Source organism: Brachyhypopomus gauderio, unplaced genomic scaffold, assembly GCF_052324685.1.
Source record: "Brachyhypopomus gauderio isolate BG-103 unplaced genomic scaffold, BGAUD_0.2 sc72, whole genome shotgun sequence".
Taxonomy (NCBI): domain Eukaryota; kingdom Metazoa; phylum Chordata; class Actinopteri; order Gymnotiformes; family Hypopomidae; genus Brachyhypopomus; species Brachyhypopomus gauderio.
The window spans coordinates 44,838-69,212 of record NW_027506893.1 but is presented as its reverse complement, the minus strand read 5'-3'; the positions used below and the strand labels follow the sequence as shown (position 1 = coordinate 69,212).

At 46.7% G+C, this 24,375-nt stretch overlaps 1 protein-coding gene across 2 annotated transcripts in view; it reads right to left on the bottom strand.

Annotated features, from left to right (window-relative positions):
- The window catches only part of LOC143491208 (ribonuclease inhibitor-like), a 64,482-nt gene extending 40,513 nt beyond the window's left edge, over positions 1-23,969 (bottom strand). For both annotated transcript variants that reach the window (XM_076990024.1, XM_076990025.1), the window contains exons 1-5: positions 23,714-23,969; positions 21,336-21,395; positions 16,626-16,982; positions 16,222-16,311; positions 1,057-1,222 (exon numbers count right to left, since the gene is read on the bottom strand). In XM_076990024.1, coding sequence (XP_076846139.1) covers positions 1,057-1,222; positions 16,222-16,311; positions 16,626-16,982; positions 21,336-21,395; positions 23,714-23,729 — 689 coding nt within the window. In that variant the 5' untranslated portion in view covers positions 23,730-23,969. The remainder of the gene's footprint in view (positions 1-1,056; positions 1,223-16,221; positions 16,312-16,625; positions 16,983-21,335; positions 21,396-23,713) is intronic.
- Positions 23,970-24,375: the final 406 nt, after the last annotated feature.

Below are 24,375 nucleotides of genomic sequence, written 5' to 3'. Positions count from 1 at the left end.
ATTACTGCACTGTTAACACTTTTTCTCTTATTTACATGTTCTTCACCCGTGACAGCTGGTGAACAAGACATGGACTTATAAATATTTGTTTATTTCTGCAAATCAAAGGTAAAGCCATATGTGATTAGTGTGGGCAGGACAGATGACTCTGATTAGGATTAAAATTATTAATACAGATTTCCACCTCAGTGTCACGATAGGCCGGGCCAGCCCAACGGGGCAGCCACGCACTTCACAACAGTCCAGCTCCTGTTCACTCCCTCGGTCTCAATCTCCCACTTATTGACGTACACCTGTTCCTCATTACCCATCACTCCTTATAAGCCCACAGGTGCCACCAGTCAGTGCTGTGCATTCCTTGTTCTGTTCAGAGTGAGTCCTGCGCGTGACGTCTTCCACTGTCTTCTCTACCACTCGTCTAGCTTAGTGCTAAAGCGCGTGCTACGTTCCTTTAAGTATCTTCATGCTAAAGTGCATGTTGTGCTCCTCTTTATTCCTTTAATATCCAAGTGTGTACTGTGCCTCTAATATGGAAATGGACATTAAATAATTCATGGCACCATTCGATGCGTCTGCTGCTTCTGTCATCCCATTACACCTGACATAGTCCCGTTACACTATAGTGACATAGTACACTTGTTTAAGCGCAACAGAGAACAGACCATGTTACTGAGAATTGAGAAAGAGAATTGACTTTTGTATACAGAAACAACTATCAAAGACAAAGGTTTTGTGTGCAAAGATATAAACATGTAGCATGTGATGTGTGTGTGTGTGTGTGTGTGTGTGTGTTGTGTGTGAGCTTTTATATTAAAAGATATTCTACTTTGGTACTAAATCGACTTCAAATACAGTCTCTGTAGTGAAGTGTCTCTCGTTTCTGAAACGTCATCTCAAAATTAGGTGGCAGAATTCACCTAATGATAATGATTATTATCATTTTATTCATTCATCATATACTGTATATGTAATTTGTGTGCACCATTGTTTAATCCATCAATATTAATTATTAACTTCAGTAAATCTCCTTGTGTATCAGTGTTATTGATCACTCACCGAGCTTTTCTACAGTTGGTGACAGCTGGGATGAGTCTCCTATAACCCTCCTCTGATGTGTTGTATTTTTTCAGGTTCCACTCATTCCTCACATACTGTGAGTGGAGACGCAGGTAGGATACAGCTGAGCACTGTGCAGGAGAAAGCTGTTTCTTAGTGGATTTCACTGGAAATAGAAGAAACAACTCAAATTTAATAGGATATTAATAGTTTGACTCTCATTCCTCTTACAGCTGCCTTTCATACTATCAGTGCAGTTGCTGCACTGTAAAAAATGTTTGTTGAATTTACGGTAATAAACTGTAAAATAGCAACAGTAAAAGATCATAAAGTAGAAAACAGTATATCACTGTAACAGATGCAATAGTTTACTTTAAAAAAATAAACAGTATATAAAATTTATTTTTACACTCATAATATGTAGAAAGCACACATTTTTAGTGTTAATTTCAATATTTTAGGTAAAATATATTGGAAAATTCCGTAATAAACAAGGAATTACCCTAAAAATAAATTAAAAAATCTGTCTAAATTACAGATTTTGCTGATGAGTAGCCTATTTCAATTTACAGTGAAAACCATTCATCAATCAGCAGAATCGCACCTTGATTTCTACAGAAAGAAAATGCTAAAAATATGGCCAGTGCTGAAAGGTAAAGCATGTTGAAATATAGGACAATGTACTGCCATTTTAGAACTTGTCTGTAAATATGGGTCAAATATTTATACATATAAGGAATACCGTGTTTTCTGGAACATAAGGTGCACTTAAAAGTTTTCGATATTCAAGTCTTATGCTATCATTGCTGCCTTCAGTCGAATGGTGACTGTAGAGACGCTTCTCCCGCTGTTCTTTACTCAATTACGTTTTACGTAATGTTCTCTGGTTAGTTTATCACTGCCAGCATACACATTACGTATCTGTGTCAGGGACAGATTTTTGAATTCAGTGCACATACAAGGCGCACTGCTGATTTTTGAGAAAATTTAAGGCTTTTCTGCTTAAAGTCTGTAAAATTGTGTAGCTTCCCATGAGCCCCCGCGGCTCTGTTATTGATACGCGTTATGTGTAAGTGTTATGACATGCTGTTGTTGATTATGTATTTGATTATATATTTTGTTAGCTTAAGTCTCCCTGTATTAGTTTATGTAGTTGTGACGCTGGGCGGCGGTAGACGGATGAGACACAGAATCCGTTCTTTAGTGGCAAACGTCACTTTAATCACAAAAAGAGGTTGCGCAATAGCGCACGGGCAACACAGTATAAACACACAACGTGTAGACTTAGACAACGACGAGCACAGGACACTGCGCGAGCGCACATGAAATAGACAAACCACATTAACCCCAGGTGATTACGAGACGATTCACAGGTGAGACGGATTATCACATGACATAGCCATCACCACGAAATATCCACAGACGCAGACGATGCACGTAGACTACGTAAACACACGCCCAAAAGGGAGGGGCCGGGGTCCTCAACGTGACAGACGCCCCCTCCAAGGGCACTACCCGTCCCGGGGTGCCAACAGGACCGAGTGCCCCGAACCCACAACGATGGGCGGATCCGACGCGCTCAGTCCTGCGTCTGGGAGGTGACTGCCCTTGGTGAAGCGTCCGCCACGGACCGCCTAGAACACCCTCCCTGGGAAGACGGGGGAAAAGACGGAAGACACATTAAACGGAACGTTCACAAACACACAAACAGGCACGCTCACACACAGTGGCACAAGAGGGAAAAACGGGTTTGGTACACAAAGGGGAAGACTGACAAACACGGGAACACACACACACGACATGGGCGCCAGGCTTCGCGCCAGGAGGAGAGCGAGCAGGGGAGAGAGGTCCGGAGCTGCTGGTGCTGCAGGCGCTGCGGTAGGCGGTGCTCCTCCTGCCTTTGCTGCGGACTCTCCGCCAGGTGCAGCGCGGCGGGCGGACGTGCCAGGGGCAGCGCGGCGGGCTGATGTGCCAGGGGCAGCGCGGCGGGCTGACGTGCCAGGGGCAGCGCGGCGGGCTGACGTGCCAGGAGCGCCGGGGCTTGCGTACACGCCTGGTGCGTCGCGGCTGACGGACTGACCGAACGGGCCGTGTGAGTGGTCCCCTTCGGTCTCCATTTCTTCCTCTTCCTCCTCTCCCCGGCTCCACTCCATGGGCTGCTCCGGGCTGCCACCCCGGGAGCAGTCCATAGCACTGTCTCTGGAGCGAGCGGAAGAGGGCGTCCGCTTCCCTCTTACGGTCTCTGCAGACCTCTATGAGGGGGGAGGGCTCTCTTCTTCCTTCGTAGTGTAGGAGCCCTCCTCCTCCTCACCCTTCTCTGCGGTGCGAGAGGGGCACACGGGCGGAGGGAGGTAATCCTCGTCCTCTGATTCTTCCTCCGACTCCGCCTCCTCCCTACCGTAGTCCACGGTGGAGGCGGAGTCCTCTGACGGAGGGTATTCCTCTCCGTCCCCTCCACCGTAGTCCACGGTGGAGGCGGAGTCCTCTGACAGAGGGTATTCCTCTTCCTCCTCCTCTCCACCGTAGTCCACGGTGGAGGCGTCGCATATAGAAGGGGGGTAGTCCTCTCCTTCCTGCTCCTCCTCGGAGTCCTCCTCACCGAACTCGCTCTCCGGGGTGGACTCGACCGCCCCGTAGACGCAGGAGTCCACCCTCAGGGGCGAGAGGGCGCGTGCTGGAGAAAGGCATCGTTGGCGCTCACGCCAAATCCGCACCGCCCCCTCGCGGAGCTCCTCTGCCAACTCGGGGTACTGCGTCCTCCGTGCCGCGGCCAGCTGGAAAGCGCAGACAGGATCCTGCTCCAGCTGCTCCTGCGTAGGCACAGCCTCCTGGCGTGGAGAGGAGCCTTCCTCCTGACCGGGGGTGTCCTCCTCCAGCTCGAGCATGCCCACCCGCAGGGGCGACAGCTCCCGAGATGGAGAGGGAGAAGAGCGGTGATGCCGCTTGCTGGGTTTCTTCCCCTTTTTTGGCTTTGGTTTATAGCCCGGCATCTTTCACTTGGTGTCTCAGACGGCTCGTCGTTCTGTGACGCTGGGCGGCGGTAGACGGATGAGACACAGAATCCGTTCTTTAGTGGCAAACGTCACTTTAATCACAAAAAGAGGTTGCGCAATAGTGCACGGGCAACACAGTATAAACACACAACGTGTAGACTTAGACAACGACGAGCACAGGACACTGCGCGAGCGCACATTAAATAGACAAACCACATTAACCCCAGGTGATTACGAGACGATTCACAGGTGAGACGGATTATCACATGACATAGCCATCACCACGAAATATCCACAGACGCAGACGATGCACGTAGACTACGTAAACACACGCCCAAAAGGGAGGGGCCGGGGTCCTCAACGTGACAGTAGTTGTACATTGTCTGAGTCTACCTACCGTGTTTGTGTAATGTTACAGTGCTAATGACCTGCCCTCATGTTTCACATATTGTGTTTAATACGCGTGATTACGGCTTCATGCGTGATTACGTTGCTAAGGCAAAATAAAAGTGCCTTGTTGGCTTAAAATGTGGCAACCAATGATCTATATTATAGATAATTGTCAGGGTTCGACCCAGGCACGTGACTCCTGCTGCCACTAGGCGGAGCCCGCGAGCTGTAACCAGGGGCAATCAAGCCCGATAGGATGCACCTGTTCTACAGCCTTTTTAAGACAAGCGACTTCAGCAACTCATTGCTGAAGTTGTTTGTTGTTCTATGCACACACAGCCCAAGCCAGTTTTCTCTCGTCTCTAGATTTCCTCTCGTTTCTCTAGTTCTCCTGTTTCAACCCTGAGTGTTCTCAGGTTGTTTTTTGTTTCCTTCTGTCTTTTCCCTCTTTGTTCTTTGTTGGTTTGTTCTCCAGTGTTCTGGTTAACAGACTGGCAGGTAACCAGGTAGAAGCTATTGGTCTTGTTACCATAGCTTCCTCTTTTGTTTCTTATTTTTTCCCTTCCCCTCTGACACGTCGAGTTTGCCTCCGTGTACTTTTCGTTTTTTCCCATTTTTCTTTTTTGGACGCGTTGTATTTCTTTCCGCGTGTTTTTGTTTGTTTTACTTACCTGGTCTTTGCACACGTCGAGATTCTCCGTGTTGTCTTTCTGTTGTTTCCCTCTGGGGTTTTTTGTTTTCATTTTTTCCCGCATTCGCGGAGGTTTCATTTGGCAGTTTTTTGCCGTTTGTTTTATCGGGTCGCGTTTGAGTCCTCACTACGTTTAAACCAACGCGTCACCGCCGAGATCGGCGGCGAGGCGTAACAATAATAATATAGATCATTGGTGGCAACAACTGGGAGGCCCTAGTGATGACGGCCTGCCAGTAATTTACTGTGAAGTTGGACTTTACAATCAAATACTGTAAAATAATAATGGTTGTAATGTGTTCATCATAGAGATAAACAGTAAAACAGTTGTTTTTAAAATTATTCACCGTACATAGGTTTATTTTAAAAAGTTGTTAATTTTACAGTGTATTATTGTAAGCTGTAAAGTCATTTTCCGTAAAAAGAACAGTTCTAAATGATGAAATTTACGGTTGTCAAAAAAGATACCGTAGTGTTTTTTACATTGTCATCGTTTTTTTTACAGTGTATTATTGTATGATGTAAAGTCATTTTCCATAAAAAGAACAGTTCTAAATGATGAAATTTACGGTTGTCAGAAAAGATACCTTAGTGTTTTTTACATTGTCACCGTTTTTTTTACTGTAAAGTTCTGGCAACCACAGCTGCCAGTCTTTTACTGTAAATTTAACGGATTTTTTTTTACAGTGTGAACTATTCACTGTAGTTGTAACGTAGCTTGCGCCACGGAGCGAGGAGACGGACACAATCGCTGAGAAGAGCGAGATTTATTCAGGGGAATACCGTATTCATCGTCGGATAGCCAGGCAGGGTCAATCACAGGAGGGCAGTCCGTAAAACAGGCATAGACAGGCATAACAAAACAGAAACACGAGCAACAGGCAAAGGAGCAAAAGAACACGAATACACTACAGTAAATCGAAACACTGAAACATCCAACATCCAAAACAACCGACAAGGGACAAGGAAGACTCAGGGGCTTATATACATGGAACTAGACAAGGATCAGGTGCAAACAATGATACAGGGGCGTGGTAACTAACAAGGGATTTATCAAAACTAACGAGCAGGGCGGGACAAACGGGCAAGAACACAGACACGAGGGAACCCAGAGTGACAGCTAGGAGAGGGGGCGTAGCCGCACGTGACAGAACCCCCCCTCAAAGCGTGCCACTCTGGGGCACGCAAGGGCAGACAGGACAGGGAACCAGACTAGGACAAGACAGGGAACCACGGAACACGGCGAGGGACAGGGACAGCAGACACGGGACGGACCGGAGGAACAGACCAGGGGAAAGCAGGGCACGGAGACCGGGGCACGGCAGGGACAGGGGGACCAGAGACGGGCCAGGAGCTGGGCTGGGGCATGGCGGTACACGGGACACATGGAGACCGGACAGGGCAAGGAGCAGGGTCGGACAGTACAGGACCGGGGACAGACACGGGAGTGGGGCCAGGGGACAAGGCGGAGGCAAACACAGAGGCAAAGACACCATGAACAACGGAGACAGGCACAGGCACAAGGTGGGTGACAACTTGGGGAACAGACATGGGGACAGGGACAGAGACGACACCACAGGAAACAGACACGGGAACAGGAACACAGACCTTGACAGACACAACCACGGGGACAGGGACCAAAACAAAACCAGGGATGGGACCAGGGAGCAAGGGGAACACGGGCAACGGAACATAGGAGGCAAAGGGCGGAGCAGGGGGAACACCAAGTCCATGCCCAACAGGGGGCAGCACAGTCTCTGGGGCGACAGGTGCGGCCGGGCGGCAGGCAGCGGGAACAGGAGCCGGCAGACAGGCAGCGGGAACTGGCAGGGTCCGCTGGCGGGCAGCGGGGACAGGCAGGGTACGCTGGCGGGCAGCGGGGACAGGCAGGGTCCGCTGGCGGGCAGCGGGAACTGGAGCCGGCAGACAGGCAGCGGGGACAGGCAGGGTCCGCTGGCGGGCAGCGGGGACAGGCAGGGTACGCTGGCGGGCAGCGGGGACAGGCAGGGTCCGCTGGCGGGCAGCGGGAACGGGAGCCGGCGTGGACGACCTCTCCAGGGTCGCGGGGACAGGAACCCGCGTGGACGACCTCTCCAGGGTCGCGGGGACAGGAACCGGCGTGGACTGCTGACGGGCAGCGGGGACAGGAACCGGCGTGGACGACCTCTCCAGGGTCGCGGGGACAGGAACCGGCGTGGACTGCTGACGGGCAGCGGGGACAGGAACTGGCGTGGACGACCCCTCCAGGGTCGCGGGGACAGGAACCGGCGTGGATGAGACACCCTCGGGGGGCGGAACCACCGGGCTGATGTCCTCAGGGGGCGGAACCACCGGGCTGACGTCCTCAGGGGGCGGAACCACCGGGCTGACGTCCTCAGGGGGCGGAACCACCGGGCTGACGTCCTCAGGGGGCGTGACCGCCATACTGACGTCATCGGGGGGCGTGACCGCCATACTGACGTGGCTCGTACTCCCCCCCAAAAAAAACTTGGGGTTGTCATGTGGAGTAGCCGGCGGGATCAGCGGTGTTAGGTCCTCCTCCTCAGTGTCCGGGTTGAGCCTGGCAGAACACACAGACACACAAGCTCCTCGGTTGCTCTCTCTGCTGCGGCTCCGCCTCCCTTGAGGCGCCGGGAGCTCACGGTGGTCAGAGAGAGTCAACCGAGGGTTAAGCGAAAACTTGTCTGTGCGCTCAGACCGTCTGCCCGCTGCTCGCACGACAGGAGGTTTTTCCCTGTCGTGTTCGCAAAACCGGGCAGACACACAGCGCTCAGATGGAGTCTCGTCGCGAAAGCCAGTAGAAAGAGACTGCGCTTTCTTTGGTCGGCGACGAGACTTCCTTGTACCCGCAGCGCCAGGGGTATTCCTGTCTCTAGTTTGTTCGCACTGAAAAACCGGAGAGTCGAACCGGATTAAACCAGCCGACATCCATTCACAGTGTTTGAACTCACCAGAGTCTCGCTCTCTCGCTGTGTCCTTGGAAGGTCGGTTGTTATGTAACGTAGCTTGCGCCACGGAGCGAGGAGACGGACACAATCGCTGAGAAGAGCGAGATTTATTCAGGGGAATACCGTATTCATCGTCGGATAGCCAGGCAGGGTCAATCACAGGAGGGCAGTCCGTAAAACAGGCATAGACAGGCATAACAAAACAGAAACACGAGCAACAGGCAAAGGAGCAAAAGAACACGAATACACTACAGTAAATCGAAACACTGAAACATCCAACATCCAAAACAACCGACAAGGGACAAGGAAGACTCAGGGGCTTATATACATGGAACTAGACAAGGATCAGGTGCAAACAATGATACAGGGGCGTGGTAACTAACAAGGGATTTATCAAAACTAACGAGCAGGGCGGGACAAACGGGCAAGAACACAGACACGAGGGAACCCAGAGTGACAGCTAGGAGAGGGGGCGTAGCCGCACGTGACAGTAGTTACTACATAATATGCTTGAAATCTGTTTAGTGAAAATTACATACACCAAATTCATCAGCCAAGATGTTTGGTGTTTGACATTTATTAACTGGCACCGAATATTAGAATAATGTACAAGAATAAGAAAGAAAGGAAAAAAGGAACAAGAATAATATATCTAAAAAGTATTTCACTCAGTAATTGTTTGGATGTGATAGTGTTGTTTCAGTTTGAATTTTTTGACAGTTTAACACTAGAAGCGCCGCGCCTCATTTACATACTTATACCTAGAAGCGCGGAGGGCCGGTCATCTGACCGATTTCACCACCTCCTACTAGCGCCATGTTGTTTTCACCTACTTAGAGCGCGCCTCGGGCGGTCAAAAGACCGCTGAGTCTTTACACAGGGGAGCTGGTACTGACACATAATTAACGCTAGATGGTGTTTTGCACAAAAGGAAGAATGAGCCGCCCAAACAAAATATTCGTAATGGTGACATTTGCACGTAACGTCAATATGTTAACAAATTAATGTGACTAAACCTTTTAGAATCAGTGCCTTGTGACCTTGTTCTCAGTAGCTTTCCCATTGTCAGTTTTGTTTAGTTTCATATTGCATTTCCTGGTTTGTGCGAAAACGTAAATGCAAAATATAGTTTCAGTTTTGTTTCTTGGTTAGTGTAATAGTTTGCTTGGTTAGTGTAATAGTTTGCTTATTTGTCTGTGTGTTATTCTGTTGGCATATATGTCACTATATTATCATGTTCGTTCGCCACACCACTAACCCACTGGCCCGCACCCCCACTGTGAAGCGTTCACGTCTTTTGTCTTGCTAATGAAACAGACTGCGCTGCAGCCTTCCACCCCCACATCCACAAAAAGCTTGTTCGATACTCAGAGTAGCAAAGTGAAGCCCGTAGACCGAGCTAAAGCAAGTTTGTTTGTATACTCAATGTTACGCCATTTCAAGTTTTAATGTCTAAAAGTTGTGTATGTTAGTGAATTGTAGGCTATGGTGAACATAACAAATCTACAAATAAATGTCTATAATGTTTTGTGTTAGACAAAGAACAAAAAGCATAAATAGGCAAAATAATTACAAAAATATCATTATAAAAGGTAGGCTATGTACCTTTGCGTAACAAAACGCAAAATTATTAAAATGATACGGATGGCTTCACTAATATAGTTGCCTCTGTCCTCTCTAATGTTCACTTTTTTATCTTGCCGTATTGTGTTGCCGTTTCAAATGAGGTGTTTGATCGGTGAATAGCCGATGTGTGATCCCACGTCCTAACGACCGTGTTATCACCGAGCGTTATCACCATTCGGTGATTTACATGTATCGTATATTGCATAAGTTTCGTTCCCCACCTCAAATTAAGTTCCATTTATGTAGTGAATTGTGAACTTGAGAATAAACCTCCACCGCTGTGGTTAATGTTCATGCACTGTTTGAACAATATGTATTAATTACAGCCAGGTTTTGGAGGTTGTAGAACACAGCTACAGGCCAACAACGGGTGCATCCCGTCTCTCTTTAGCGTATATTGCATAAGTTTCGTTCCCCACCTCAAATTAAGTTACATTTATGTAGTGAATTGTGAACTTGAGAATAAACCTCCACTGCTGTGGTTAATGTTCATGCACTGTTTGAACAATATTTATTAATTACAGCCAGGTTTTGGAGGTTGTAGAACACAGCTACAGGCCAACAAGGGTGCATCCCGTCTCTCTTTAGCGTATATTGCATAAGTTTCGTTCCCCACCTCAAATTAAGTTACATTTATGTAGTGAATTGTGAACTTGAGAATAAACCTCCACCGCTGTGGTTAATGTTCATGCACTGTTTGAACAATATTTATTAATTACAGCCAGGTTTTGGAGGTTGTAGAACACAGCTACAGGCCAACAACGGGTGCATCCCGTCTCTCTTTAGAGTATATTGCATAAGTTTCGTTCACCACCTCAAATTAAGTTCCATTTATGTAGTGAATTGTGAACTTGAGAATAAACCTCCACCGCTGTGGTTAATGTTCATGCACTGTTTGAACAATATTTAATAATTACAGCCAGGTTTTGGAGGTTGTAGAACACAGCTACAGGCCAACAACGGGTGCATCCCATCTCTCTTTAGCGTTATTGAATAAGTTTCGTTCCCCACCTCAAATTAAGTTACATTTATGTAGTGAATTGTGAACTTGAGAATAAACCTCCACCGCTGTGGTTAATGTTCATGCACTGTTTGAACAATATTTATTAATTACAGCCAGGTTTTGGAGGTTGTAGAACACAGCTACAGGCCAACAACGGGTGCATCCCGTCTCTCTTTAGCGTATATTGCACAAGTTTCGTTCACCACCTCAAATTAAGTTCCCTTTGTTTTGATTTGTGTGTCAGCTTCACACAACTCAACATTCAAAACACAGCTTAGGTGCAGTCTTTGCACATTTGCCACAGACCAGTCGCTTACATGTCTGGCAGATGTCATACGTTTTGTTCCCTGAACATCTGCCGACTTGGCATTGTTTTCTTTTTGAGGGCGGGCAAGGAGCTTCAGGTAAAATTCGCTTTTGTGCCACTGCCCTAGCCGCTTTCGCCATTTTCTGCTGTGCACACAGCTCCTTTACCAACTCGAGAATAAACCTTCGTCTGCTCAGGTTAACGTTCATGCACTGTTTGAACAATATATGTGCATTTATTGCAGCCAGGTCTAGGAGGTTGTAGAAAACCGCGACAGGCCAACGACGGGTGCCTCCCTTCACCGAATACAGTCGTGCCATTTGATCCATAACATCAACGCCACATTTAGTCGTGTTGTAATATGAAACAGTTTCAGGCAGTTTCTTTGCGCCATTATCAATTGAAACTGTCTGATGCATTGAGCTCAGGATGCATACATTTTTTTTAGGTTTTGCCTGGTAAATCGTTAGAGTTATTTTTCCAGCCCGCAACACCTTGGTGGAAAATCTTTCAGACTGTGCCTGTGTACATGGGGGCATCTCACGTCTCATTTTATTCATCGTACCAACAATAGTGGTTTTGTTCGCCAAAAGGGTGTTTGCAAGTGCCAATGAAGTGAAGAAATTGTCAGTCGTTACATTTCTTCCTTTACCCGTGAAAGGCTCCATCAAACGCAACACAATATTTTCAGACAACCGTTGACCAGCCGGCCTGCTTTCATCTTTTCCTAGATAGGGAATGGCGTTCAACATATATTTTGTTTCAACATCAGCGGCCACCCAGAACTTAATCCCAAATTTATCGGGTTTATTGGCCATGTACTGAGTGAAACGACAGCGAGCTTTAGTTGGGAACAGTTGCTCATCAACAGTTATGTTCTCACCGGGCGTGTAAGAAGCAATACTGTTTTTCACAAATTTATCAAATATCTCCGAGATCATAGCAAATTTATCAGTCGCAAGGCGGGCAGCCCTTGTGCTCTTGTCATCAAAGCGCAGATAGCGCATGATATCTCTGAATGTCTTTCTAGACATTGTCTCTTTGAAAATGGGATTTCCTAAGTCAGCAGACCAGTATTCATCAAGTTTCATGCTTTTACCGGCTGTTATACCTCTCAAATAAACGAGACCCACAAATGCTTTCAATTCGTCAGCTGTTAGTTTGAACTGAGCATTATTTCGTTCAGCCTCTGCCTCTGTGTATTTCAGAATTGCGCCCCACATTTCTGTGTCAATCAAACACAGTAAGCTGGTCAGTGGACTTTTAATTTTGTCCTTGGCATAACACGTAGGCCCTGGGGTTTCTCTCACAATATTGCACTCTTGTGCTCTACCCCGAGGTTTGCCAGCAGTTTCAAACCACACCGTACCGTCTTTGGCCTGAAATGAGTCACCACCACACTCAGTTTCAGAGTCCGATTCTGAATCAGATTCAAGATTCAGATCCATTTCACTTTCGCCCTCTCCATCCGACACCTCACATTGTTCGCCCTCCGATTCCATCTCATCAATATTGCACAGCATGTCCAGCACTTGCTTTGGGGTGTACATGATTCTCTGTGCCATTTTTATAATGCACTATGCAACCTTTCAAACGCCCAAACCGAGGAGTCACGCAAACTGTGTTGCTGTTCGATCACACAAACCGAGCTTTCAAGCAAACTGTGTTGCTGTTCGATCACCCAAACCGAGCTTTCAAGCAAACTGTGTTGCTGTTCAAACGCCCAAACCGAGGAGTCACGCAAACTATGTTGCTGTTCAAACGCCAAAACCGAGCTTTCAAGCAAACTGTGTTGCTGTTCGATCGCCCAAGCAGAGTTTTCACTCAAACTGTGTAGCCGCGTCCCGACGAATTTATAGCTCACGTTGCCTCATGAATGCTATTGTGAATAAAGTGTTCATAACAGCACCGCCCATGCCATCATCTCAGTTTCGCTCGCAAAGGTATGCATTTACATACGTAACTTGCATTCTGCTTAATTCTTTTGTAATGCCAGTGTGTCAAAAGCAGCCATACATAATGTATGTGTCTAACAGCTAGCCCTGGCGAAGAGGGATTATACCCGAGAGATCATTTATTTGAGATATTGACTTGATAAGTAGGCTAATTACCATTCGCAGAATTCCTGCAAACTACTAAAGCATTTATTAGGCAAAGCAAGACGCTCTCACGGTTTGAAAACCATTGATGTAAACTTATATATAGTATATATTAAATAATATTAATAAATAAAGTATATATTTTAAGACTTTGGAAAGTGAAAAACTTTCACTTTCGTTCAACGGACGAATTCCGTTTTGTCTTTACACAATAATCAGTTTGAACTTTGAATAATTTAGTTTTGAAAACTATTGATCTTTATTTATTATATATATATATATACTAAATATTAAATGACATACGAATCTTTGCGACACCCGCTGGCAGAAAAGTGTAGGCGACGACGACAATATTACAGAGATACGAGCGAAATCGATTGAAACTAGCATGTGCAGGGTTTCTTTTAACAATGTAAAAATACTAGTTTATTAAAAGGACAATTCTGGGAAAAGTCATGAAAGGAGGGTTCTGAAATTGGATCCAGTGCAAAGATATTATTATTTTTTGTGCTGCTGCGGTCAAGTGACCGGTGCTCGGCGCTTCTAGGTATAATTAGGTCGACCAGAGGCGGCGCTTCTAGTAGACGTCACAGCGGTCAAATGACCGGAGCTTTGGCGCTTCTAGTGTTAACAGTTTTGTTAATCATTAACTGATCTGTCTGCCTCCTCCCTGTCACGGTGAGGCGGCCCCCTACCGGCCGCCTCTGTCCACAGCGGCTGTTGTTGTCGTTGTCTGGTGACGTCATGTGCGTCCCTCAGGTGGGCGGAGCCCGTGATCCGTCTCACCTGAGGGTCGTTTGTTTGCCTATATATGTCTTGTCTTTGTACCAGTTGACCGCTGGTCATTATATCCTTAATTTGGATCTATTGCACGGGTTTTAGGTTTGCACACTTTATATTAAACCACCCTTTTTCCCTGAGACTTGGCGTGATCGCTTCCTTTTTGTTGCTCACACCTGCCCGTCACAGAATGACCAGCCACCCTTCGGAAGCCGCAGAGTCTCTTTTTCTTTCTCCTTCGTTCGTGGTCATGTCTCGTGGTAAGTGTTTGTCTGCGTGGTGTTTTGTTTGAAGAGCTCCGCCGTGCTTTTGTGTTTTGTGTGTGTGTGTGTGTGTAGCACGGCGAGGACCAGGGCAGTCTGCCCTGAGACAGCTCTTCGTGTCCGTTGTATGTTGCGGGAGTTTCGCCGTGCGCTTGTGTGTATGTGGCACGGCGAACACCAGGGTGTCTGCCTGGTGGACTCTCGTGTGTGTTTTGTATGTGTGTACGGGTGACGGACGTGTGGACCAGTGTGCGTGCTCGTTCTGTTCTATGTTGAATGTTTTATGTGTGACGCGGTTGCTGCTCGTCATTGTCGCCTCGCTCCCCGTGTGTCGTGTGTTTAATGTGGGGAGCGACTGCGGCTCTGAGCAGCGCGCGTCACTGTGTGTGTGTGTAAGCAGAGCGCGCATGTGATGGGTTCCGTCTGTCTGTTTGTACACCGTTTTTTGTTTGTCTAGTATTTACGTGTGTGTTTTGTCCTAGCATAATGTCAACTGTTAAATGTAATTCCACACATGCTCCTCCCCTTAAATGTGTGTTTGGGGGGGGACCGGCTGTGGTCCCGTGCCATGGGGTGTGGCACGGAGGGCGTCTCTCCCGAGGGAGGCCCTGAATAGGGTAGGGCGCGTTTGTGTTTCGTGTTTGTATATGTGTGTGGTGTGTGTGTGTGTGTGTGTGTGTGAGGTTGTGTTCTTTGTGCAGGTGCTTCTCCTTGGCAGTGTTCCTGGACCTTGTGGGGGTCTCCACCTGGCAGGAGACCCCTTGTGTTGTGGGGTGACCGGAGCCCGGTCGTGAAGAGCCCCTCCCTAGAGGGCTGGGGCCCCCGGATGTTTGGGGACCATGGGGCTCCGGTCTGAAAAGCTCCTGCTGGGGATGGAGATCCTCCCTCCTGCCCGGGGTGACCAGGAGGCCCTTGGGGCTGCTCCCTAGCCCGCGTCGGGGGTGCTCTGGGCCTCGGTCTCTGGCGCTCCTGGGTTGGGTGGAGGAGTCCACCTTGAGATGAGAGGCCCCGGGAGGGGTTGGCTCCCCAGGAGGCTGGGGTGACCCCTAGCAGAAGGCAGGGGTCAGCTCTGGGAGGAGGTAGGTCCAGGAGGTGAAGTAGCCACGCCTTGGAGAGGTAGCCTGCACACCCACACACACACGAGGGACGAGAGAGGAGCCGTAGCCCCTCGTCCTCACACCCATGGGGCTTACCAGCTGAATGCCGGTTAGGGCATGGGGGCCCTGTGACCGACCGGGGCGTGGTTTTGTGTTGTTAACGGCCCGGCCGGTCCAGGGTCCCGCCCGGGGAGGTGAGCTGTGTAATGTGTTGTGTTTTATGTTTCAGCTCCTGGACGGCAGGAGGTGTGTTCCTGCCTGTCTCTGCCTTCCTGCCCCTTCATGTTTTGTGTGCAGCCGCTGTGTGCCACACACCCAGTGGAGGGGAGTGCGGCTTGGTGGGGGGGTCTGTCACGGTGAGGCGGCCCCCTACCGGCCGCCTCTGTCCACAGCGGCTGTTGTTGTCGTTGTTTGGTGACGTCATGTGCGTCCCTCAGGTGGGCGGAGCCCGTGATCCGTCTCACCTGAGGGTCGTTTGTTTGCCTATATATGTCTTGTCTTTGTACCAGTTGACCGCTGGTCATTATATCCTTAATTTGGATCTATTGCACGGGTTTTAGGTTTGCACACTTTATATTAAACCACCCTTTTTCCCTGAGACTTGGCGTGATCGCTTCCTTTTTGTTGCTCACACCTGGCGGCAACCGTAATTTGTTGAGCGGGGGGGGGGGGGGTCGCGAACGTAATTTGTTGAGCGGGGGGTGGCGAACGTAATTTGTTGAGTGGATTGCAGATTGGCTACCGTGAATGTCAATCAAAATACAACCATCAGTGCAGATGTGCGATTCATCTACTACTATTTTATGTGACGCGATCTACGCACATTCCTTCGCGATCGACCGACACTTCCTTCGCGATCGACCGGTCGATCGCGATCGACGTAATGAGCACCCCTGCTGTACATAAACAGGTTAATATATATGAAATATTCAGGATATTAGTCATAAAAATCATCAATTGAAACTTACCTTTCAAGATATAAACAGCAAATGCAATTAATCCCAATCCAAAAACTGAAATGCAGATTACAGCAATCTTCCAAGTATGAACCCCCTCATCTGAAGAGATTGAACATGCCAAGAGTGAGTCATACTGTAACTTTATTTGATATTTATATATATTATATATAATTGTGCATTATTAAATATGGAAAATGGAGTTTCACAAACGGTAATTGCCATTTGTCAACTCCAGAACCAAAATATCTGAATTTGAAATAAAATATAACTGATTCCTTGTACATTATGCTTATTTCCCAGGTTTAAACACTTGGTGGTCAAAGAAATAAAATAATGATGTGTTAGCAATAACAATATGAAAATGATGAGTGTGACAGGTATAATAAGTGTTTAATCCTGTAAATGACTCTTACCTTTTACAGCCACATAAAGAGTAGCATCATCATCCCAACCAGAGGACCGAATAAAACACTTATAAACTCCTTCATCAGAAGGTTGGACTGCTGAGAGTTTCAGTGAGGTGTTGCCTTTCTGTAGCTCTTCTTTAAATAGTCCTGTCCTCCCTCTGTAGGACTCTATCTGCCCATCAGTCCTGTCTCTATAGTTTACATACAGATGAACAAATCGGTCTGTTGCTGTCAGGTCTGGTCTGAACCACTCCACTCTCATGTCCACAGCACTGATGTTGGGTTGTAGAGAACAGGGCAGAACCAGGTCTTCACCAGCATTCACAAAAAGAGTAGCATCTGGACCAACTACCTTAAAGTCCTCTGCAATGAAAACCAAACATAAAATGTCTATAACACATTTCAGTATTTACATCTTCTCCTATATCAGTATCAGCACTCTTCCTACTGCATAATAGAACTGGTGGTTGTTAGTCACACTGGTGTAATGAGGTACTCTATGTTAGTCACACTGGTGTAATGAGGTACTCTGTGTTAGTCACACTGGTCTAATGAGGTAGTCTGTGTTAGTCACACTGATCTAATGAGGTACTCTGTGTTAGTCACACTGATCTAATGAGGTACTCTGTGTTAGTCACACTGGTGTAATGAGGTACTCTGTGTTAGTCACACTGGTCTAACGAGGTACTCTACTGTAATATGTTCTCTACTATATACAAGGTCTCCTACTCATCTGTTTCTGTTATTGGTCAGAATAGACACCCAAGTGCCCTCAGAGTTGTTTACTAAGCATGTGAATTTCCTATGAGCAAATGTCTGATTGTCTGGTATCTTAGTGAGAATCAGACTGAACTCCAGCTGTACAGTGTGTCTTTAAACATTTTGAGGGACTGATATATATTTAGGGGTGGGCATAGATAAATTTTTTTAATCTAGATTATTCTCACTGAAATCTTGAAATTAATCTAGATTAATCTACATTATTCTACATTAAAATGGCTCATATGCGTGCTACCCAACTAAAATTTAGTACATTTAACCTCACGGACGTAATTTGGGGGGCGGGGGGGGTCATGCCCCCCCCACTTTTTCAAAAGCCGGTTTTGGTCCTCTGCAGTTTTAACGGTTAAAAAGAAATATTTAAATAGCAACGAATCTAGCGCTAGGACCATGCAGAAAACCACCACTCCGAGCTCCGCTCCGGTAACACTTTACGTTCCTAAAAATGAATTTTCCATTAAGCAAACCTGGCGACTTCGTGGCTGCATCCATGTAAACACACGTACGATTTGTAATTCACAGGTTTGAAAACTCATTCTAGTCCCTACTGTGCAATTTGGTTAGGAATACAGCCGTGCTAAACTATCAAGGTGAAAGTCATCATAGTTTGCTTACTCATTTTGACCCAGTTCCCAACCCAACTTTAAGAATAGATTAACGGCGATAATTTTTATATCGCCCGATAAGAGTATCAAATTAACGAACGCCGTTAACGCAGTTAACGGCCCACCACTAATATATATACACTGCTCAAAAAAATAAAGGCAACACTCAAATAACATCCTAGATCTGAATGAATAAAATATTCTCATTGAATACTTTGTTCTGTACAAAGTTGAATGTGCTGACAACAAAATCACACAAAAATCATCAATGGAAATCAAATTTATTAACCAATGGAGGCCTGGATTTGGAGCCACACACAAAATTAAAGTGGAAAAACACACTGCAGGCTGATCCAAATTTGATGTAATGTCCTTAAAACAAGTCTAAATGAGGCTCAGTATTGTGTGTGGCCTCCACGTGCCTGTATGACCTCCCTACAACGCCTGGGCATGCTCCTGATGAGGTGGCGGATGGTCTCCTGAGGGATCTCCTCCCAGACCTGGACTAAAGCATCCGCCAACTCCTGGACAGTCTGTTATGCAACGTGACGTTGGTGGATGGAACGAGACATGATGTCCCAGATGTGCTCAATCGGATTCAGGTTTGGGGAATGGGCGGGCCAGTCCATAGCTTCAATACTTTCATCTTGCAGGAACTGCTGACACACTCCAGCCACATGAGGTCTAGCATTGTCCTGCATTAGGAGGAACCCAGGGCCAACCGCACCAGCATATGGTCTCACAAGGGGTCTGAGGATCTCATCTCGGTACCTAATGGCAGTCAGGCTACCTCTGGCGAGCATGAAATGCCACCCCACACCATTACTGACCTACTGCCAAACCGGTCATGCTGAAGGATGTTGCAGACAGCAGATCGCTCTCCACGGCGTCTCCAGACTCTGTCACGTCTGTCACGTGTACTTAGTGTGAACCTGCTTTCATCTGTGAAGAGCACAAGGCGCCAGTGGCGAATTTGCCAATCCTGGTGTTTTCTGGCAAATGCCAAGCGTCCTGCACGGTGTTGGGCTGTAAGCACAACCCCCATCTGTGGACGTCGGGCCCTCATACCATCCTCATGGAGTCGGTCTCTAACCGTTTGTGCAGACACATGCACATTTGTGGCCTGCTGGAGGTCATTTTGCAGGGCTCTGGCAGTGCTCCTCCTGTTCCTTCTTGCACAAAGGCAGAGGTAGCGGTCCTGCTGCTGGGTTGTTGCCTTCCTACGGCCTCCTCCACGTCTCCTGGTGTACTGGCCTGTCTCCTGGTAGCGCCTCCAGCCTCTGGACACTGCGCTGACAGACACAGCAAACCTTCTTGCCACAGCTCGCATTGATGTGCCATCGTGGATGAGCTGCACTACCTGAGCCACTTGTGTGGGTTGTAGAGTCCGTCTCATGCTACCATGAGTGTGAAAGGACCACCAACATTCAAAAGTGACCAAAACATCAGCCAGAAAGCATAGGTACTGAGAAGTGGTCTGTGGTCCCCACCTGCAGAACCACTCCTTTATAGGGGGGGGTCTTGCTAATTGCCTCTCATTTCTACCTGTTGTCTATTCCATTTGCACAACAGCAGGTGAAATTGATTCACAATCAGTGTTGCTTCCTAACTGAACAGGTTGGTTTCACAGAAGTGTGGTTGATGTGTTAGAAATTCTGAAACCTTTAAATGGTGAGCACAATAAAGTCAGAAACAGTTGGGTTAGATTAGGTACAATGATTTATTTTAACAAAGCATGGATTAACCCAGATATCTCAGTTACAAACACACAAGGTGTCTGTCGCAGAGAGCCCAGAGACCCCTCCCCAAGAGATCCCTGTTACAAACGCACAAGGCGTCTGCAAGAGAGAGCTAATTCCCCATTCCGAACTCTCATCTTTTATACATTTAATCATCAATACACACGGTGTCCACGAGGTGAACACGAGGTGATCAACCAAATGTGATTGGACAATACATGAAATAATTAACACTGATTTGACAGATGCATATGACGCATGTCCCCTCCACGCTCAGCATCCTCGTGATGACGTGACAGACTGGATGTCGCCGTAGTCCCTTCCAAGTAGAGATTTGGCGTCTCCAGCGAGGTCAGTTTTAGGAACACCAGAGGAACATCAGATTAGGCCTCAGCCGAGGCCAGAGAACACACACACACACATCTGAGGCCTACTGAAGTCACGAGAATGGCTTCAGTGCTATGATTACCACACGTATATGTAAAAAGATCTCTTACACCTATATTTAATGTGTTTAATGTATACTAAGAAAGCCTGACATAAATGGAAATCATCAAATTTCCATCACATTGACTTGGAGTTATATTGTGTTGTTTAAGTGTTCCCTTAATTTTTTTGAGCAGTGTATATATATCACAGTCTTAGAGACTGTCACGGTACGGCGGCCCCCTACTGGTCGCCCCCGTCTACAGCAGCAGCTTGTCCTGTGGGTGTGGTGTTGTGTTCGTCCCTCAGGTGGGCGGAGCCCGTGATCCGTCTCACCTGAGGGTCGTTTGTTCGTCTATATATGTCTTGTCTTTGTACCAGTTGACCGCTGGTTATTATATCCTTAATTCGGATCAGTTCACGGGTTTTGGTTTGCGCACTTTACATATTAAACCATCCTATTTCCCTGAGACTTGGCGTGATCGCTTCCATTTATTTTCGCTCACCCTACCTGTCACAGAGACGTGTTATGTTTTTATTGTTTATAACAACAGAAGCCATAAATCTACTGTATGAGCAGGCAGATTGAGAACAGATCATATTCTTAGACAGGGGAGCACAAGACTGTTCCAACACAAATTTAAATCCAGTTATTCAGTCATTGAATCATTTAGTAGTTTCTTTATTTTAAAGCCAAGTTTAACAGTTTGGCTTCCAATTATAATGTACCTTAAGCAAAGCTTTAGACCAGGGGTCACCAACGTGGTGCCCGCAGGTACCATGTCGCCCGCGAGGACGTCATGAGTCGCCCGCGGGCTTGTTTTAAAAATAGCTCACTATAGCGCCATGCACCAAAGCGCTGCATCGTTTATGTTTTTGCTACTGTTATAGATTGTCCGCGGTTGCTAGCGGTCTTCCCGCTTAGCAATTGACACTCGCACACGCAACTTTCGGTCGCCACCCCCCCCCTCCCCCAACAACTTTTCGTTCGATTGATGCATATTAATCTGGTAGCCCTCCGCAATATTTGGTACCCAAGAAGTAGCTCCCAGTTTCAAAAAGGTTGGTGACCCCTACTTTAGACACACATGATACTTTCTCTCTGACCCCACGCGCGTATACAACACACCACATATACACAAATACAGCTTGTACAGAACACGTACCTGATGTGGACACCATAAATAAAGAGGACAGCAGGAATGATACACAGACCAGCTTCATCCCTGAAACACAGTTTAAATACTTAAAACCCAAGAACTGTAATCCTTCAATACTTAAAACCCAAGTACTGTAATCCTTCAATACTCAAAATCTATGTACTGTAATCCTTCAATACTTATAACCTAAAACCATTTAAATACTTAAGACCTAACAGCTGTAATCCATCAATACTTAAAACCTAGAACAGTTTATATACCTAAAACACGTACTTTAATATACTTGTTTTTACACATACTGGCATTTAAAGGCAGTCTGTGTATTCGTTACTTGTCTGTCTCTGACACACACACACACACACACACACACACACTCACACACACTCTGGCTGGCTACTTCTGTTCTACTTGTTCACACACACCAACCGCTGAAACAGCTGAAATAGGAGAGAAACCATCATATCATGAGTGTGAGTGCTTTCAGCTCTGCAGGACTGGTTCAAACTCACTGATCATGTATGAAGAAGTTACTTCTTATAGGATCACACAGATCTGGAGGAATTTATGTTGTCTGAATGCTAAATATTTCAGTCACTTCCCTGTTCATGATGGTGCCTTCAGAAGGCAGAACAGAACAGAACAGCACCCAGGACAGCCAAGTACAGACTGACCACCACTATCAGGAAAACAAGACCAGACTCATCACCACTATCAGGAAAACAAGAACAGACTCATCACCACTATCAGGAAAACAAGACCAGACTCACCACCACTATCAGGAAAACAAGAACAGACTCACCACCACTATCAGGAAAACAAGACCAGACTCATCACCACTATCAGGAAAACAAGACCAGACTCACCACCACCATCAGGAAAACAAGACCAGACTCACCACCACTATCAGGAAAACAAGACCAGACTCATCACCACTATCAGGAAAACAAGAACCATTCAAGGTTTCACAGAGACACACAACATATATGGAAGAACATTCAAACTGCCACCAAATACTGGAGGAATGATCATCTCATCTGTATTAATGATGCTGAACTCACAATGGCTCCAAACACCTTCAGTGTCTGTTTTAAGGAATCCAATTTTGAAGCTTCCAGCTGGTGAGCAGGTGCTGTGTGTGACTGCAGCTGATGGAGGACCCTGCTGGGGGTGAACCTCCACAGATCTGCTGACCTTCACAGCACTCTCGGTCACAGGCTGAAGGACGGAGGCCACCAGCTAGCTGATGTCTCCACACACATCTTCCCTGCCACAGCCTGCTGTCCCTACATAGTTCAGTACAGAATATTTCATTGTACTACCAAACCAGTCCTGAGTCACATGAATCGATGAGTCATGATACCACTGTAGTACTGACCCCATCTGTCATGAAGTGCTTTGACTGGCTGGTCATAGCTCACAGTGAGGATTCCTTCCTGATTTTAGATAAAGGGCCTCTCTGCTATTTGTCACTTCACAAGGTGAAGACTGTGGAGACAGACCAGAGTCCAGTAACCACAAGAGTAAAACCAGTACAGACAGACAACCCCAGAACCAATAAACCACAACAACCACAGAATCAAAACCAGTACAGACAGACACCCCAGAACCAATAAACCACAACAACCACAGAATCAAAACCAGTACAGACAGACAACACCAGAACCAATAAACCACAACAACCACAGAATCAAAACCAGTACAGACAGACAACCCCAGAACCAATAAACCACAACAACCACAGAATCAAAACCAGTACAGACAACCCCAGAACCAATAAACCACAACAACCACAGAATCAAAACCAGTACAGACAGACAACCCCAGAACCAATAAACCACAACAACCACAGAATCAAGACCAGTACAGACAGACAACCCCAGAACCAATAAACCACAACAACCACAGAATCAATACCAGTACAGACCAACAACTGAGAGGGAGCATGCGTAGGTGATGCAGTGACCATCCCACTTAATCCCACTAGTGGGGCATCATTGGGTGAAGGCCGGGTACACCGTGGGCAGGTCGCCCATCCACTACATGGCCAACGCACAGACACACTACCACCTACAGACAATTAAGTGTGACCAGTCAACCTAACATGCATGTCTTTGGCCTGTGGGAGGAAACTGGAGTATCCAGAGAAAACCCACGCAGGCACAGGGAGAACATGCAAACTCCACCAAACCGAGAATCAAATCCAGAACACCTTGCTGTGAGGCAACAACGCTCACCACCACAACCACCATGCCACGTTGAACCTAAATCATGAATCTTAAAGAAAGTGACATCTACTGGCAGATATGTGAATTGAACAACAAAGTCAAATCCACAGTCATGTTCAGCAGTGATAATATCCCCCATAAAGCTGAGAGCAGTGTTACCTTTTCCTGAGATCATTCTGAGAGTCTCCAGGTAGAAAAGTTCATCATCCAGGACTACAGCAGAATTTCTTCACACCAACACACACTCACATCATCTCCATGTCAGTACTGCAGCGTCACACCAACACACACTCACATCATCTCCATGTCAATACTGCAGCTTCTCATAGTCTAATATCTTTGTTACACTATTACACACACCTGTACACACACACACATTCTACACACTCTCCACTCCACACTACTCTTCTCTCTCTACTCTCTCTAAATTGAGTTATAATCATTCTGCACTTTCATTTTCTTTGGAAAGAGACAAACCAGTCAGAGCACATTTCAATCACATATCAGATCAAGTACAGTATATCTGAAGTCAAATCATTTCTGCAAGCGTGTGTTCATGTGTGTACCAAAATGAATACTAAAAGAAGTATCAGAATTTTTAATAATGTTTGAGTGTAAATATAAAGTGCATGAGAATCATTAAAACAAAATTAAATGTCTTTGGAGTCCTTAAAATGTTCCTCCCTCTCCATGTCTCTAGCCAATAAAATCACTGCAGTGTCTCCACTTCTTGTGAGTGAGGTGAGCAGGCCCCTCCCCCCTCCTCACCTTGCTCTACAGAGGAGTCACTGAGAGTGTCCTGATCATCTGTATCACTGGTG